This window comes from Hemitrygon akajei, chromosome 22 (genome assembly GCF_048418815.1).
Source record: "Hemitrygon akajei chromosome 22, sHemAka1.3, whole genome shotgun sequence".
NCBI classification, from domain to species: domain Eukaryota; kingdom Metazoa; phylum Chordata; class Chondrichthyes; order Myliobatiformes; family Dasyatidae; genus Hemitrygon; species Hemitrygon akajei.
This window is the reverse complement of record NC_133145.1, coordinates 14765089-14782944: the sequence shown is the minus strand read 5'-3', so window position 1 is coordinate 14782944 and position 17856 is coordinate 14765089. Positions and strand designations below refer to the sequence as shown.

The window sequence follows — 17856 nt, the reverse complement described above, 5'->3', positions numbered from 1 at the left end:
GACTCACTAGTCTATAATTTCCTGGGCTAGCTCCGCTCCCTTTCTTGAATAAAGGAACAACATTTGGAACCCTCCAATCCTCTGTAACCTCTCCCATTCCCATTGATGATGCAAAGATCATTGTCAGGGGTTCAGCAATCTGCTCCCTCGCCTCCCACAGTAGCCTGGGGTACATCTCATCCGGTTCTGGTGACTTATCCAACTTGATGCTTTCCAAAAGCTCCAGCACTTCCTCTTTGTTAATATCTACATGCTCAAGCTTTTCAGTCTGCTGTCAGTCATCCCTACAATTGCCAAGGTCCTTTTCCATAGTGAACACTGAAATAAAGTAGTCATTAAGTATCTCCGCTATCTCCTCCGATTCCATGCACTCTTTTCCTCTGTCACATTTAATTGATCCTATTGTCTCACGTCTTATCCTTTTGCTCTTCATTGGGCTTATCTTTAATCTTGCTCGCTAAGGCCTTCTCATGGGCCCTTCCAGCTCTCCTAATTTCATTTTTAAGCTCCTGCTATCCTTATAATTTTCTAGATCTCTAAAATTACCTAGTATTTTGAACCTTTTGTAAGCTTTGCTTTTCTTCTTGACTAAATGTTCAACAGTCTTTATACACCATGGTTCCAGTACCCTACCACCCTTTACCCTTTCCCAGCTTATTGGAATGTACCTATGCAGAACGTCATGCAAATATCCCCTGAACATTTGCCACATTTCTGCAGACATTTTCCTGAGAACATCTGTTCCCAATTTCTGCATCCAAGTTCCTGCCTGATAGCTTCATATTTCCCCTTACTCTAATTAAACACTTCCGTAGTTTGCCTTTCCCTCTCCAATGCTATGGTAAAGTAGGCTTATCTATATATTGTGTCAAGAAACCTTCTTGAACAGTCCTGACAAACTCCACCCCATCTAAACCCCTTGCTCTAGGAAGATGCCAATCAATAATTGGAAAATTAAAATCTCCCACCACGACAACCCTGTTATTATTACTCCTTTCCAGAATCTGTCTCCCTATCTGCTCCTTGATGTCCCTGTTACTATTAGGAAGACTATAAAAAAATACCCAGTAGAGTTATTGACCCCTTCCTGTTCCTAACTTCCACCCACAGAGACTCAGTGGACAATCCCTTCATGACTTCCTCCTTTTCTGCAGACATGACACTATGTCTGATCAACAGTGCCACGCCCCCACCTTTTTTGCCTCCCTCCCTGTCCTTTTTGAAACATCTAAAGCCTGGCACTTGAAGTAACCATCCAAGACTTGAGTCATCCAAGTCTCTGTAATGTCCATAACATCATAGCTCCAAGTACTAATCCACGCACTAAGCTCATCCGCCTTGTTTATGATCTTTCTTGCATTAATATAGACTCATCTCAAACCATCAGTCTGAGCACATCCCTTGTCTATCACCTGTTTATTCTCCCACTCGCGCTGTCTCCAAGCTTTCTCTATTTGTGAGCTGACAGCCCCTTCCTCTGTTTTTTCAGTTTGGTTCCCACCACCCCCCCACCCCCAGCACTCCTAGTTTAAACCATCCCCAATAGCCTTAGCAAACTTCTCTGCCAGGATATTGGTCCCTCTGGGATTCAATTGACCCCCATCCTTTTTGTACAGGTCACACCTGCCCCAAAAGAGGTCCTAATGATCCAGAAATCTAAATCCCCACCTATAACTTCATCCCAACATCTGGAATGAAATGGGTTGCATTACATAACCAATTTCATAGGCAAAGTTGAAGACATTATTGCTGACCCTCACAAGCATGGAGACCTGGGAGTCTTGACCCAAAATGTTAACTATCTCTTTGCATCTACATATAACCATATAACCATATAACAATCACAGCATGGAAACAGGCCATTCCGGCCCTCCTAGTCCGTGCCGAACTCTTAATTTCACCTAGTCCCACCTACCCGCACTCAGCCCATAACCCTCCACTCCTTTCCTGTCCATATACCTATCCAATTTTACCTTAAATGACTCAACTGAACTGGCCTCTACTACTTCTACAGGAAGCTCATTCCACACAGCTATCACTCTCTGAGTAAAGAAATACCCCCTCGTGTTTCCCTTAAACTTTTGCCCCCTAACTCTCAAATCATGTCCTCTCGTTTGAATCTCCCCTACTCTCAATGGAAACAACCTATTCACGTCAACTCTATCTATCCCTCTCAACATTTTAAATACCTCGATCAAATCCCCCCTCAACCTTCTACGCTCCAATGAATAGAGACCTAACTTGTTCAACCTTTCTCTGTAACTTAAGTGCTGAAACCCAGGTAACATCCTAGTAAATCGTCTCTGCACTCTCTCTAATTTATTGATATCTTTCCTATAATTCGGTGACCAGAACTGTACACAATATTCCAAATTTGGCCTTACCAATGCCTTGTACAATTTTAACATTACATCCCAACTTCTGTACTCAATGCTCTGATTTATAAAGGCCAGCGTTCCAAAAGCCTTCTTCACCACCCTATCTACATGAGACTCCACCTTCAGGGAACTATGCACTGTTATTCCTAGATTTCTCTGTTCCACTGCATTCCTCAATGCCCTACCATTTACCCTGTATGTTCTATTTGGATTATTCCTGCCAAAATGTAGAACCTCACACTTCTCAGCATTAAACTCCATCTGCCAACATTCAGCCCATTCTTCTAACCGGCATAAATCTCCCTGCAAGCTTTGAAAACCCACCTCATTATCCACAACACCTCCTACCTTAGTATCATCAGCATACTTACTAATCCAATTTACCACCCCATCATCCAGATCATTTATGTATATTACAAACAACATTGGGCCCAAAACAGATCCCTGAGGCACCCCGCTAGTCACCGGCCTCCATCCCAATAAACAATTATCCACCACTACTCTCTGGCATCTCCCATCTAGCCACTGTTGAATCCATTTTATTACTCCAGCATTAATACCTAATGACTGAACCTTCTTAACTAACCTTCCATGTGGAACTTTGTCAAAGGCCTTGCTGAAGTCCATATAGACTACATCCACTGCCTTACCCTCGTCAACATTCCTCGTAACTACTTCAAAAAATTCAATAAGGTTTGTCAAACATGACCTTGACCTTCCACGCACAAATCCATGCTGGCTACTCCTAATCAGATCCTGTCTATCCAGATAATTATAAATACTATCTCTAAGAATACTTTCCATTAATTTACCCACCACTGATGTCAAACTGACAGATGCTGCTCTTCCTTCAGCAGTTTTTATTTTTTGCATCAACAGTCTCCATCCTAATGAAATCAATTCAAGACTCATAGCAACCAAACAACAGAAGCAATAGAGTCAAACTCTGCAGTCTCAAGGTAATACAGGTGCAGTGATGCTTCATAGCCATAAAGATTTGGCAGTCACGTGGAAATCTGCAGATGCTGGAAATTCAAACAACACACACAAAATGCTGGTGGAATGCAGCAGGCCAGGCAGCATCTATAAGGAGAAGCACTGTTGACGTTTTGGGCCGAGACCCTTCGTCAGTACTAACTGAAAGGAGAGATACTGAGAGATTTGAAAGTAGTGGGGGGAGGGCTAAATGCAAAATGATAGGAGAAGACCGGAGGGGGTGGGATGAAGCTAAGAGCTGGAAAGGTGATTGGTGGAAGTGATACAGAGCTGGAGAAGGGAAAGGATCATGGGACGGGAGGCCTCGGGAGAAAAAAAGGGGGAGGGGGAGCACAGAGGGAGATGGAGAACAGGCAGAGTGATGGGCAGAGAGAGAGGAAAAAAACAAACAACTAAATATGTCAGGGATGGGGTAAGAAGTGGAGGAGGGGCATTAACAGAAGTTAGGGAAGTCAATGTTCATGTCATCAGGTTGGAGGCTACCCAGCTGGTATATAAGGTGTTGTTCCTCCAACCTGAGTGTGGCCTCATCTTGATAGTAGAGGAGGCCATGGATAGACATATCAGAATGGGAATGGGACATGGAATTAAAATGTGTGGCCACTGGGAGATCCTGCTTTCTCTGGTGGACCGAGCATTGGTGTTCAGCGAAACGGTCTCCCAGTCTGCGTCGGGTCTCACCAATATATAAAAGGCCACACCGGGAGCACCGGACGCAGTATACCACACCAGCCGACTCACAGGTGAAGTGTCGCCTCACCTGGAAGGACTGTCTGGGGCCCTGAATGGTGGTGAGGGAGGAAGTGTAAGGGCAGGTGTAGCACTTGCTCTGCTTACAAGGATAAGTGCCAGGAGGGAGATTGGTGGGAAGGGATGGGGGGGATGAGTGGACAAGGGAGTCGCGTAGGGAGCGATCCCTGCGGAAAACAGAAAGAGTAGGGGAGGGAAAGATGTGCTTGGTAGTGGGATCCCGTTGAAAGTGGCAGAAGTTACGGAGAATTATACGTTGGACCTGGAGGTTGGTGGGATGGTAGGTGAGGACAAGGGGAACCCTATCCCGAGTGGGGTGGTGGGCGGATGGGTTGAGGGCAGATGTGCGGGAAATGGGAGAGATGAGTTTGAGAGCAGAGTTGATGGTGGAAGAAGGAAAGCCCCTTTGTTTAAAAAAGGAAGACATCTCCTTCGTACTGGAATGAAAAGCTTCATCCTGAGAGCAGATGTGCTGGAGACGAAGGAATTGTGAGAAGGGGATAGCGTTTTTGCAAGAGACAGGGTGGGAAGGGGAATAGTCCAGGTAGCTGTGAGAGTCTGGCAGTATAGAGATTGTCAATAACAATTAGTGGTAAGATAAAATGCTGTAAACTAAAGTACAATAACTCCCTTGATATTACCACTGTGGAGCTTGTAGGAGCCATGCATCTGTTCTCTATCTGCATTGTATTCTGTAATGCATGTTTATCATGTTAGCTAGTTACAAGAGTGAGGGTGTGGTAAAAGCAAGGTGAATAAGTTACGTAGTCGTGCTTTGTTCACGTCAGTTTGGAGATGGGGACCGATGGATGTCATATCTTTCGTTGACCACTTAGTTACACTTAAGTTTAATCTAGACTGTGTTTGATAATTGCTAATAAAGGATTGAATGAATTCAATTTTTGGAACAATCTTTATTGGAGTGATTGGAGGACATGTCATACACGCATAACAAATCTGTGAGCTTCACCAGCAGCCGCAATTGTTTTTTCTTGACCACTCTTTACCCAAGTGCCCCCCATCTTTGCAACATTATTCCCTGCTATTGATCCTAACATCAACTCATGGCCACTGACTGCAAATAGTCAGAGAAAATGACAGTGCTGAAATACAGCCGGTTGGTGCCTGGATGAGGACACAGATTATACACACCTGTAGGGTTCTCTCGACATATAATGCAGAGTCTTTCTCACTAGTTGCATTGCTGGGCCTGGGTTTCAGTGGCCGATAAGCACAGCAGAATGTGAAGATGGCGATGTAAATAAGATAGAGGAAAGCCAGGATCCGTATATAATATATTGCATAGTCATTCCACTTCAGGTGGATGAGTTCTTTCATTGGGGAAAGGCGTAAAATTTTCAGTGCCTGTGCAGTGAGACACAAGGGAACAATGAACATTAAAACATCTGCAAATGCTGGAGATCTGAAATAAAGTCAGAGGGTGGAAGAAACACTCAGCAGGTCAGGCAGCATCTGTGGAGAGTTAACATTTCAGGTCAATGTTCCTTCATCAGCACAGGGAAGGAGAAAGGGTTGTGTTCCAACACTTTGTGATTAGCAGCTCACAACATGGGGAAATAAAAACATTACCCCATTTCCCCAGTCTTACCCTACCACTCTTTCTCCACTCCATCCCTCCCATTATATTTTGTGTAACTTACAAATGTTTGTACCTTTTTGATCCTACTTTCCCAGTTTTGACTAAGATCTCAGTCCCAAAATTTTCTGTATAGGTGCTAATTGACCTCCTGAGTCTCTTTTTATATTGATTTTTAATGCATTTTCTACAACACTACAAATAAAAAAAACCCAAAACAAAGTAGAAAATTAGTACAGTGCAAGATAAACATACAATAGTAATATAATACAAAATAAGATAATTGAGAAAGCACCCAAATTGAAGTCATGTAAAGTTAGTGTCCTCCCCAAGCCCCACAACAGAAAAAAACTCCAGACCAACCAAAACAAAATGTAGAAAATATAAATCAGAACATTCAAACCCCCAAAACTGTAAATACAGTTGAAAACAGAAGATAATAATGCCTACTACCAAAAAAAAGAGCTGAAAGCAATGGACTGAAAAAGCAACTTAATTAAGAGGAAAATTGTGAAAATACTCAATAGAAAGTCCTCAGACCTTATGAAACTTTCTATCTGAATTAAGAATTGAATAATGGATTTTTTTTAATCAGAAGATATCAATGCTCTATACTTGTTCTATACAGTCTCCCTTTTCCCAAACAGTTCTACTCCCACAGTTACCTCCTTGTTTTCACTGGAGATCACCAGCTGCAGCACTGAGTGATCATCGCCCCAGGAGTCGATCTCAGAGAGGTTATAGTACGTGCTGCAGATGGGACTATAGGTCATTGGGGCATCTTTCTCCTTCCTCTTCAATAGGTGCTGGAACATCTAGCAAAGAAAAACAAGGGTGATATGGAACAGGAACGGGATGACTTTGATGGAATCAGGAATATAGAGTTCACTAAATGTCCATTTCACAAGAAACTAAGATTGACAAGCAGCAAAAGCAAGAAGGCAAAGACCACTAGGCTTAAAGACAGCTTCTGTCCCACTTATATAAAACTACTGAATGTTTCCTAGAACAATAAGATGAACCTCTGACCTCACAATCTACATTGTCATAACTGTGCACCTTAATATCTGCCTACAGAGCACTTCATTCTGCATTCTGTTATTGCTTTTCCATTGTACTACCTCAATGCACTGATGTGATGAAATGATCTGTATGGATGGCATGCAAAACATTTTTTTTTTAAAACTGTATCCTGGTACATGTGACAATAATGAAGCAATTTACTAATTTAGAAGAGTCTAACCTGAAAAGTCCTGACGAAGGGTCCTGGCCTGGATTCCATTGGCATCTTGTGTGCGTTGCTTGGATTTCCAGCATCTGCATATTTTCTTGTCTAATCTGATAGCATTCTGCTGTCTGATGAGATTTCAATCGCTTTCTATCACCCTTGTTTACAATTATTGATGCCTATTTCCCATCCTGCCTTTGATGAGGATTTAACCAAAACCCACTTCCAAAGCCACATCTATCTGTAACCGATGTCTTTGACTACAACTTATCCCTTTGGTTACCCTAAGAGATACATCTGCCTCTCTCCTGCATCTTAACAAGCTTCATCTCCTTCCTTGTTCAGCATAGGGTGTTTGAACAGAATGTTACCTTTCTCTTCTCTGTCCAACTGAAATGCTTTCAGCATTTTCTGTTCCATTATGATTTAGCAATGTACCACAATAAAATCCAATGGTTACATACAAAAAAACTCAGTAGATTTCTGAGTCCTGTCCATTACCTTCTGATTTCCCCTTCCTGGAAGATGTCTATAAAGATATTTTGGGTAAGGAAAGTATTGCCCACACAGATGATAAACTATTCATCTGTGAATATTAGCCACGGGGAGAGCAATCTGAGATGGTGATATTAGTGGAACAATACAGTCAAAACTTGGTAAGATAATAGTGGAAGTTAAAATAGAAACCAATGCTTCTGACCTGAATATTTCCTTCAACTGCAGTGAGTTTGAAGGGAGAGAGACCATCTTTGTTGACAATGGTATCAACTGCAGTCTCACTCTCTGGCTCATCATAGGATAGAATTAAATCATACATCTGTGGGACAAAGGTGCTCCTTGGCTGCAGCACCAGATTGTGTAGAACAGTGTTACCTGGCGAAAGAATGCATCAGGATTAAGGGATTTCAAATGAATGGGAACAGATTACCCTTTCATTCTTACCAATTAAACTCAGTATCTCTCCTCTAGTCATCACTCCTACCAAATACTGGTTGCTAGGCTTCTATAGAACCATCTCTACATCAGCTGTCACATAAATACAGTATGGAAATAGGCCTGTGAGGCTACTGAATCCACAGCAACCATCAAATAGCCATTTTTACACTAGTCCTACCCTTGTCTATTTTCTACTGACAGAACAATCGGAAGGTGCCAGCAGTAACTCAGCAGCCACATTCACATGTCTTGTGTTGAAAGATCTAAAGATCTCAGTTTACCAATGCACACAGACCTTTTCCCCAGCCCCCAGGGAAAGGGAATGAAAAACTGGAAGGCATTGGTTTAAGGTGAGAGGGGAAAGATTTTAAAGGGGGCAATTTCTTTGGTGGCGGGTATTTGCAACAAGCTGCTGGAGGAAGTAGTTAAGGCAGGTACAAGAATATTAAAAGACATTTAGGCAGGTATATAGATAGGAAAAAATTTAGAGGGAAGTAGCCAAGCCTGGTAAATGGAACTAACTTACATATATGGGTATCTTGACCAGTTGATTTGAATGAACCATGTCCATGCTGGAACACTCTTTAACTTCACATTTGATTCTTGAGCACTAGGTATATTTGCTACCCCAGGGGTACGTGAAGGAGCCCAATACTTCCTGATCAACACTCATGTCACACAACACCAACAGAAGAATTTTTCTAGGTACTACTAGTTACCAATTAATGTCCCAAAAAAATTATAGTGAAGTGGTTTGAGAGTCTAGAATGATCTCAATAAAAATATGGCATCTGTGGCTTTCCTAATTGGTGATTATTCCTGGTAAGAACTGTGAATTGATCCCAAGGACTGCTTCTTGTTCTTACCCAAGGAATCTTGTGCTGTAATGTCTGCTCCATTGTCAATCAGGATTTGGACTAGCTCTTCATTCCCAACACAGGCAGCGAAGGACAACACATGTTCCCCTGGAAAGCAAACACAGCCAGAAGTGATATTTGAAGGAGTGTAATCTGAATCAAAATCTGGGGCTGGAGACACAGGGGTCTACAGATGCCGGAATCTGGAGAAACACACTATCTGCTGGAGGAACTCAAAAAGTCAAGCAGCATCTGTTGTGGGAAAGAAATTGTCAATGTTTCGGATCGAAACCCTGAGAATGCTGAAAATTCTTAGCAGGTCAGGTAGCAACCACAGGAGGGGAGTAGTCAACACATACAAAATGCTGAAAACATAGAGAAGTACAGAATAGAAACAAGCCCTTTGACCCATCAAGTCCATGTCAAAACTATTTAAACTGACTACTCCCATCAACCTGTACTGGAACCATAACCCTCTAAAGCCCTACTATCCATGTAGCTATCCAAACTTCTCAAACGTTGAAATTGAGCTCACATGCACCACTATTGCTGGCAGCTCATTCCACACTCTCACAACCCTCTGTGTGAAGAAGTTTCTCCTCTTGTTTCCTTTAAACTTTTCACCTTTCACCCTTAGCCCATGACCTCTGGTTGTAGTCCTACCCAATATCAGTGGAAAAAGCCAGTTTGCACTTACTCTATTGTTATGAAGGATGAACAACTCTGATGGGCAGAAGGGTACAGAGTTGCCCATGTTTCCTCCTCCTCTGGGAGAATTACAAACCGTTACTGTTGCCAGGCTGCTAATGAGAGAGAAAGAGATGGAACAAAACAAACTGGGACTGGAACATTTGCTTCAGACAAGGGCGAGATAACACCGGGGGAGAGAGACCATATTATGACTCCTGTAAGGCTCACGGCTCCGGAGAGGGCTGTTTACTTGGTACCGTTCTGTTCATTAAAATTCCTCAGTGGACAGCCGGAGTGGGCTGGTTTGATGGACTAAGCCATTCAAAACTGATTGACACCTGAGACCCCATGAGTAGAGATAAAAGTGAGGTCTGGGGAGACACCCCTCAGACACACCAGGAGACGCACCAAGAGACACACTAGTGAGCACTGCTTAAGTGTTGGAACCCACGAGAAATGTGTGGGGATCGGAGACCGAACGAAGGATTGGTCAATTTTAACTCACAGTGTTTATAGCGAGGCCAGTGGGGGCTTGTGTGTGTGTCCACCCTTGCCTGGGTGACAAGTCCACCATAGAAGAACGGTCTAGCTAAAGGACAAAGGGGTCATACCTGAATGGCCACAACAACATATCGACGGATCAGGAAAATAAAGGAAGGTTTGAATGACTGTAGCTGTCACTGTTTGCTCGCTCTCTCTCTCTCTCTCTCTCTCTCCCTCCCTCCAATGGTTACAACAAAAGAATCAACAACTACCTCAGCCTACATGAACTGAACTGAACTTTAGACTTTCCCATGATAATTCATTATCCCCTAGACAATGATAGAGCTTGTTTATTATTGATTATTATTATACCCACACTTTTAGGTTTAGTATTGCTAACGTGTATTATCTGTATATTTGCATTGTTGATATTGATTTGTATATTTTACTAATAAACACTGTTTTGAAAATAGTACCAGACTCCAACGGATACTATTTTTGCTGGTAAGACACCCAGTTACGGGGTACGTAGCACTATCTATACCCGTCATACTTTTGTATTCGAATATCAAATCTCTCTATCTTCTTCATGTCATGACCCCTGTGGCTTACCATAGAGTGTTGAGCTTATAAAGTTTTTGAGCACCTGTATTTACTAACCAATATCTTAACTAGAGTCATTAAGCCTTGTGGGTGGAGGTGAGGTAGGGGGTGAGGAGGGGGAGGTGGGGTAGGGGGTGAGGAGGGGGAAGTGGGGTAGGAGGGGTGAGGGGAAGATGGGGTGGGTTGAGGAGGGGGAGGTGGGGTAGGAGGGGTGAGGGGGAGATGGGGTAGGGGGTGAGGAGGGGGAGGTGGGGTAGGAGGGGTGAGGGGGAGATGGGAGGTGGAGTAGGGGATGAGGGGGGAGATGGGAGGTGGAGTAGGGGGTGACGGGGAGATGGGAGGTGGAGTAGGGGGTGGGGAGGTGGGGTAGTGGGGTTGAGGGGGTAGGTAATAGGTGGGGAAGGTGAGTTAGGGGAGAGGTGGGGTAGAGAGTGAATGCGAGATGGGTAGGGGTATGATGGGGAGGTGGGGTAGGGGGAGGGGGAGGTGGTGGGATGGGGTGTGGGTGGGGGAAGAGTGCGTGGGTTGAGGGGGTGGAGGTCACGGTCATTGTGTCAGAGAGGATGAATTCTCATGGTGCTGCTCCTCTGAGGCTCTGATTCCAATATTTAACCTCTTGTTTCTGTGTCTTCCTGGGGATCCTGCTGTTCCTCCACACCTATGTCCAATCCTTCATGAGTTCACCATTACACTATATTCAAAAGAATACAGTCCTAACCTATTCAATCTTTCCTTATAATTTAAGTCCTCAAGGTCCAGCAACATCCTTGTAAATTTCCTCTGTACTTTCAACCTTGTTTACATCTTTCCTGTATGCAGATGATCAAAAGTGCCCACAATACTCCAAATTAGGCCTCACCAACATCTTGCACAACTTCACCCATCTCCTCTACTCAGTACTTTGATTTATGAAGGCCCATCTTTCAAAAGCTTTCTTTATGAACATATCTACCTGTGACGCCACTTTCAACAAATCATAGACCTGTTTTCCCAGATCCTTTTGTTTTGCCACACTCCCCAGTGTCCCACTGTTCACTGTGTAAAACCTATCCTGGTTGGTCCTACCAAAGTACAAAACTTCACACTTGCCTGCATTAAATTCCACCTGCCATTTTCAACATATTTTTCCAGCTGATGCAGATCACTCTAAAATCCATTATAGCCTTTCTCACCTCATTTGTTCCTGTCCAGCTATATCCACTTTGCACCTCCTTTTTCTTAAGCCAGGGCCTCAATATCTTTTGAAAACCAAGGTTCCCTACACTTGTTATCTTTACCTTTTACTCTGACAGACAGATATAAGCTTTGTATTCTGAAAATTTCATTTTCAAAGGCCTCCCACTTAACAAGTATACCTTTGCCAGACAACAGTCTGGTCCAATTCACACTTGCCAGATCATTTCTGATACCATCAAAATTGGCCTTTCTCTAATTTAGAATCTCAACCCATGGACCAGACCTAACTTTCTGCATATTCATTTTGAAACTATTTAGGTTACCTATAAATTGACACTGGACTAATGCCTGTAGACCATTTGCTGAAATCTTACCTTTAGAAAGCTGGAAATAAAATTGACATGGGTGTTCAACGGTCAGCATTTGCTCAATGGGCTGAATGGCCTGTTTCCTTACAGTGAAAATGAATACTGTATGTCAGATAGTGAAAAAGACGCATAGGGTTATTAGCTTCCTTCCTGGATAGAGACCATTAGTGAGTGTGTTTCTGACAAATGGAGAATGACAGCCGAGATGAGATAAATGAAAAACTCAGCAGGTTGGCAGCATCTCTGGAGAGTGAAGAAGAGTAAATGTTTCAGGTGGATAACCCTTCATCAGGACTGAGAAAGAGTCAACACAAGTTAGTCTAAAAGCCAAGAAGTTGAGAAGGGCAGTGGATGGAACAGAGGGAATTTCTGTTGTGTGGTAAAATGATGCAGCTGTTGAGGGGCAGTTAAGTTTTTTTTATCTCTGAAACACGTTGGAAATATTTTAAAGCCTTGGTAATGGTCTATAGAGTGAAAACTATTGCTCACCATGAGGGGACCTCTACAACCCCTGTGGCCTGTCAGTAGATAAAGGTCCCATCTTTGAAGTGCTACTTACATCCAGATTGTACTAACCTACTGCAGCATAAAGCGGTACACACAGAGGACTGGTTGGTCAATGGAACCTAGGATTGACTGCTTCTGGAACAGATTTAGTTTGCTCTGGTTCACACCCTGTGGTCCTGAGGTCTCAGAATATTAAGCATAGAACATTACAGCACAGTACAAGCCCTTCATCCACAACCTTCAAGTTGATTGAGTTCAACTTGAAAGTTGATAGGGAGAAACTAATGTCTGCATAGCAGTATTTCAGTGGAGTAAGGGAAATTACCATGGTATGAGAGAGGAGTTGGTCAAAGTAAGTTGGAAGGAGCTGCTGTCAGGGATGTCAGCAGAGCAGCAATGGTGTATGTTTCTGGGAAAAATGGGGAATGTTCAGGATGTATGTATTCCAAAACTGAAGAAATACTCAAATGGTAAAATAGTACAACTATGGCTGACAAGGGAAGACAAAGATAATGTAAAAACAGAAGAGGGCACACAACAAAGCAAAAATTAGTGGGAAGATAGAGGATTGAGAAGCTTTTAAAAACCTACAGAGAGCAACTAAAAAATAATCATTAGAATGGAAAAGATGAAATATGAAAGTAAGCTAGCAAATAATATCAAAGGGGATAGTAAAAGCTTTTTCAAGTATGTAAAAAATAAAAGCGAGATGAGAATGGATATAGGACCGCTAGAAAATGAGACAAGAGATAATAATGGTGGTCAAGAAAATGGCAGTTGAACTAAATGAGTATTTTGCATCAGTCTTCACTGTGGAAGACACCAGCAGTGTGCCAGATGTTGTAGTGTGTGAAGGAAGAGAAGTGGGTACAGTTACTATTACAAAGGAGAAGGAGCTCAAAAAGCTGAAAGACCTAAAGTACATAATTTACCTAGACCAGATGAATTGCATCTTAGGGTTCTGAAGAGGTAGCATTAGAAATTGTGGCGGCATTAGCAATGATCTTTCAAAAATCATTGGACTTTGGCATGGTGCCAGAGGATTGAAAAATTGCAAATGCCACTCCATTCTTTTAGATAGGAGGAAAGCAACAGAAAGGAAATTGTAGACCAGTTAGCCTGATCTCAGTGGTTGGGAAGATTGTTAAAGGCAGGGTGATGGAGTACTTGGTGACACAGGACAAGATAGGACAAAGTCAGCATGGTTTCCTTAGCCAGAGTGAATTTTTTGCCATGTGCAGCTATGGAGGCCAGGTCATTGGGTGTATTTAAAACAGAGATTAATAGGTTCTTGATTGGACATGGTTATGGAAAGAAGGCTGGGAAATGAGGTTGAGGAGGAGAAAAAAGATTCAGCCGTGATTGAATGACAGAGTGGTGTATATGGGCTAAATGGCCTAATTCTGCTCCTAGGTCTAACGGTCTTATGTTGCAACAACTTTTTAAACTTATTCCAGGATGAATCTAAACCTTTCTCCCAACATAGCCCTCCATTTTTCTTTAGTCATGTGCTAATCTAAGAGATCCCTTAATGTTCCTAGTGCATCCACCTTTACCACCACCACTGCAAACACATTCCAACCACCCCATTCTCTAGCATACCTCTGACATCCCCCTTGTACTTTCCTTCAAGCACCTTGTAATTATTAATTGTAGTAGTCTGGCAGACGGACCTCTACCTCACTGAGGCCAAACATGCTCTCTGACACCTCCTCTTACTTACCCCTAGAAAAGGACCCCACCAAAAAACATCAAACCATTGTCTCCTGTACCATCTCTGCCCTTATCAACTCCGGAGACCTTTTTTTAAAAATTAAAAATGAAATGCTGACTGCTCGTTTCAACGGATGCTGCCCGACCTGCTCAGTTCATCCAGCTTTTGTACGTGTTGTTTGTGTTTTGTAATTACTGTATCTGCCTTGCATTAAACCATTTCTACCCCAGAAAAAATCTCTGGCTGTCCACTCTATCAATGCCTCTTATTATCTTACCCACTTCTATCAAGTTACCTCTCATCATCCTTTTCTCTAAAGTGAAAATCCCTAGTGTTGTAATGTGAGTATTATTAAAAGTAAGTTAATACTAATCAGGGAGCTGTTGGTAGCAAGAGGTGGGATCCGGGGTTGGCGGGGTCTTTACTTCCGCTCTTTTACTCCCAGTATGCATTGTATATAGTTCCTCCACCCATGCCACACGAGGTACCTGGAAGCCTCTGTATTGTAAATATCATTTGCTGTCCCAGATAAAGATGCTCTTTTGGCCATCAAGTTGTCGAGTGGTCTTTTTGTAAAGTAGAAGTCACCACATATTTTTGGCAACGAGGTAAACTGGTTTTGTGGACATTTTTGATCAGGAACTGTGAGCAGGCGAGGAGCCTTGTGTTCGGATGGCTACATTCGGAATGGTCGGTGTGTTGAATGAACAAATCGAGGAGTGGCTGGAGTACGAGGAAAGGTTGGGCCACTTTTTCTGTGCTAATGGAATTACTGAGGAGGCTAAGAAGCGCTCTATTCACCTGAGTGTGTGTGGGGCAGGACATACTAGTTGATACGGAACTTAGCTACACTGCGGAAACTGGGAGAAATTCCATATGACGAACTGGTCAAGCTCGTGGGGATCTACCACAATCCGAAGCCTTCGGTGATAGTTCAACGGTTCAAGTTTCACAGCCATGTCCGGAAGCCAGGTCAGTCTGTGGGCACTTTTGTGGCCGAGCTTCGGCAGCTGTCGGAGCATTGCGATTTTGGAGCCGTGTTGGATGACATGCTCCGTGACAGATTAGTATGTGGCATTATTAATGCTGACGTACAATGCCGCTTGTTGGGGGAGATCCCACCATTGACTTGGATATGGGGGGGTCACAGTTGGCGGCAGTGCTCCAAGTCAGGAGGGAGACTGGCAAATGTTTGTAAATTCAAAGATACTGTCTGCCATGCATATAGCAAGAAGGGACATTTAGTTAAAAAGTGCAAGAGCATGAAGGGTAAAATTAAGCCTGGGCAGGGGAAAACTCAACAGACTCAGGCAGCCACACACCACCTAGGAGAAGCAGACGAAGAGGCAGCGTGTGCCTACAGCATGTTTGGGGTGGAAATGGATCAGGGGGACCACCTGAACCATATTATGCCACAGTCACTGTCAAGGGAAAGGACATTAAGTTCGAGATTGATTCAGGGCCTACTGCATCGGTCATTAGTGAAGAGACCTACAGGAGGACATGGGGATCCAACCTGCCTCCCATCAGACCATCTAAGCTCCAACTCAGACCTATGTGGGGCAGCCCATACCTCATTTATATGTGGATATTTTGGCCGGGGGCCAGAAAGCTGAAGCCAGGCTGGTGATAGCTAAGGCCCAGTCTTTTGGGCCGCAATTGGCTTCACGAAATTTGGCTCAACTGGCATGAAATTAAGTATGCACACACAACGGAGGACATTCTGCAGCGGTATAGTGACATTTTCAGGGACGAGCTGGGCACACTGAAGGGCGTGACCTTGAAACTCTATGTCGACCCTGAGGCCACACCACATTTTTTCAAGCCCAGGTCAGTGCTTTATGCCATGAAAGGCAAAGTCAAGGCAGAGCTGGTACATTTACGGGGGCTGGGCATCATTGAGCCCGTCCAGTTTTCAAGGTGGGCGGCTCCTATTGTTCCAGTTTTGAAGGCAGGTAAAACGGTGAGGATATGTGGGGACTACAAGCACGGTGAATCAGGTCTCTAAGCTGGAGGAGTACCCATTGCCACGGGTGGATGATCAGTTTGCGACCCTGTCAGGGGGTAAGCTGTTCACAAAGCTGGACATGAGCCACGCCTACCAACAGCGCCTGCTCGACGAGGATTCAAAGGAGTATGTCACCATCAATACGCACAAGGGATTATTGAAATAAAATCGCCTGGTGTTTGGAGTGGCGTCTAGCCCCGCCATTTTCCAAAGGACAATGGACTCTTTGCTGCAGGGGATTCTGCATGTAGAAGTGTATCTTGATGGTATTTTGATCACAGGAACCACGGAGGGGGAGCATCTTGCTAATTTAGAACAGGTGCTGAACAGACTCTCAGATGCAGGGCTGCGGTTGAATCATGGAAAATATATGTTCCTGGCTCCGAGTGTGACCTACCTGGGACACAAGATTACAGCTGAGGGGCTTTGCCCAGTGGAGGAAAAAGTGAGAGCTATTAAGGAGGCCCCAAGCCCCAACAGCGTCACTGAACTCAGATCATTTTTGGGCATGGTGAATTATTATGGCAAGTTTCTTCCGGACCTCTCAAAGGTTTTGGCCCCATTGTATAAGCTGCTTCACAATGACATTAAGTGGCAGTGGGGTGAAGAGCAGGAGGAAGCTTTCAAGAAAGTGAAAGAGCTCCTGCACTCAGCAAAGCTGCTCATTCACTATGACCCAAACAAGGAGATCACCCTTTCATGCGATACTTCGCCCTATGGAGTCGGGGCAGTTCTCTCACACGTAATGGAGGACCGTTCAGAGAAGCCTATTGGTTTTGCTTCACGTACCCTGACGGCTGCTGAGAAGGGATATTCACAGCTAGACAAAGAAGGTCTGGCCATTGTTTTTGCAGTCAAACATTTTCATCAGTACCTCTATGGACGTGCATTCACGATTTATACAGACCATAAACCACTGATGAGCCTTTTTAGGGAGACCAGATGCATCCCACCGCTAGCCTCAGCCAGGCTACAGCGTTGGGCTCTCACATTGTCAGCCTACCAGTATACTATCGTGTACAGAGCAAGTGGGGATAATGCAAACGCCGATGCGCTGAGTCGACTCCCTTTACCTGAGACACCTGTTACTACATATGTGCCTCCAGAGACTATGTTTTCATTGGACAGGCTGTCCACGACACCTGTAAAGGCGACCCAGATCAAGCAATGGACAGAGAGGGACCCAGTCCTGTCTCAAGTCAAGACTTTTCTTTTACAAAGTTGGCCCAGAGTTGTGGAAGGAGAGGAACTGAGGCCTTATGCCAAACGCAAGACAGAACTGAGTCTTCAGGATGGTTGCATTTTCTGGGGGGCGAGGGTCATCATGCCTCCCCCTGGCCGTTCACAGATTATGGAGGAAATTCATGAGACTCACCCAGGGGTGTCTCGAATGAAAAGCCTTGCAAGATCCTACGTCTGGTGGCCAAGAATGGATCAGGATCTGGAGAACAAGGTAAAGTCATGCACGCAATGTCAGACCAATCAGAACACGCCACCACCAGCTCCTTTGCACCCATGGAGTGGTCAGTCTGCCCCTGGTCTAGGCTACATTTGGACTTTGCTGG

At 44.0% G+C, this 17856-nt stretch overlaps 1 protein-coding gene across 2 annotated transcripts in view; it reads right to left on the bottom strand.

Annotated features, from left to right (window-relative positions):
- LOC140714867 (transient receptor potential cation channel subfamily V member 6-like) overlaps positions 1-17856 on the bottom strand; it is an 84629-nt gene that overhangs the window by 45352 nt on the left and 21421 nt on the right. For both annotated transcript variants that reach the window (XM_073026550.1, XM_073026551.1), the window contains exons 5-8: positions 8752-8850; positions 7650-7822; positions 6387-6536; positions 5277-5489 (exon numbers count right to left, since the gene is read on the bottom strand). In XM_073026550.1, the coding sequence (XP_072882651.1) occupies positions 5277-5489; positions 6387-6536; positions 7650-7822; positions 8752-8850 (635 nt within the window). The remainder of the gene's footprint in view (positions 1-5276; positions 5490-6386; positions 6537-7649; positions 7823-8751; positions 8851-17856) is intronic.